Source organism: Mandrillus leucophaeus, unplaced genomic scaffold, assembly GCF_000951045.1.
Source record: "Mandrillus leucophaeus isolate KB7577 unplaced genomic scaffold, Mleu.le_1.0 Scaffold192, whole genome shotgun sequence".
Taxonomy (NCBI): Eukaryota; Metazoa; Chordata; class Mammalia; order Primates; family Cercopithecidae; genus Mandrillus; species Mandrillus leucophaeus.
The window spans coordinates 810,655-811,841 of NW_012101943.1; the positions used below are offsets into that span (position 1 = coordinate 810,655).

A 1,187-nucleotide genomic window follows, 5' to 3' on the forward strand; every position below is an offset into this window, starting at 1 on the left:
ATTCTCCTGCCTCAGCCTCCTGAGTTGCTGGGATTATAGGCATATGTCACCATGCCCAGCTAATTTTTGTATTTTTAGTAGAGACGAGGTTTCACCATGTTGGCCAGGATGATCTCAATCTCTTGACCTCGTGATCCACCCGCCTTGGCTTCCCAAAGTGCTGGGATTACAGGCGTGAGCCACCAAGCCCGGCCTAGTTAAATAAAATTTGATAAACACGATGGACTTGGTTGTGTGTTTTCTGGTTTTTCTGAGATCTAGTTTGAAAATTCTGACAACTAGCAAAGTATATGGAGGCTTCTTCAGGAAATAGTAAACGTATTTCTTTTTACAGCCTAATAGTCCCAGTGAATATTGTTTTTATGTGGATAGTGATATGGTCAATGAATTCAAGTTGGAATTGGTAGAAAAACTTTTTGCTGAAGACACAGAAGCAAAGAACCCATTTTCCACTCAGGTATATGAACTTACTTGTTTTATATTAAATTTCATTAATTTTTAGTCTGAAGTAACTTTGAGTTTCACTTGTTTTTTATTTATAAAGTGTGGCCATTGTAAAAACTCATGTATTTGCTGTTTTAAAGGACACAGATTTAGACTTGGAGATGTTAGCTCCCTATATCCCAATGGATGATGACTTCCAGTTACGTTCCTTCGATCAGTTGTCACCATTAGAAAGCAGTTCCGCAAGCCCTGAAAGCGCAAGTCCTCAAAGCACAGTTACAGTATTCCAGCAGACTCAAATACAAGAACCTACTGCTAATGCCACCACCACCACTGCCACCATTGATGAATTAAAAACAGTGACAAAAGACCGTATGGAAGACATTAAAATATTGATTGCATCTCCATCTTCTACCCACATACATAAAGAAACTACTAGTGCCACATCATCACCATATAGAGATACTCAAAGTCGGACAGCCTCACCAAACAGAGCAGGAAAAGGAGTCATAGAACAGACAGAAAAATCTCATCCAAGAAGCCCTAACGTGTTATCTGTCACTTTGAGTCAAAGGTATTTATGTGTAACATTCAAGTTACAGTTCTTTTATTACTTTTGAGATAAATGTATGTGATAGTACATGATTTCTAAACTTACAGCAAACTTTCTGATATATATGCCCTAAGGCAAATTCTTGAGCACTCAAAAAACTTTCTAAATTAACCTCATTTTTTTTTTTTTT

General features: G+C 37.5%; 1 protein-coding gene across 1 annotated transcript in view; it reads left to right on the top strand.

Moving 5' to 3' along the window:
- Positions 1 to 1,187, top strand: part of HIF1A (hypoxia inducible factor 1, alpha subunit (basic helix-loop-helix transcription factor)) — a 51,900-nt gene that overhangs the window by 48,672 nt on the left and 2,041 nt on the right. The window contains 2 exon segments of the mRNA XM_011978325.1: positions 335 to 457; positions 585 to 1,018. Of these exon segments, the coding sequence (XP_011833715.1) occupies positions 335 to 457; positions 585 to 1,018 (557 nt within the window).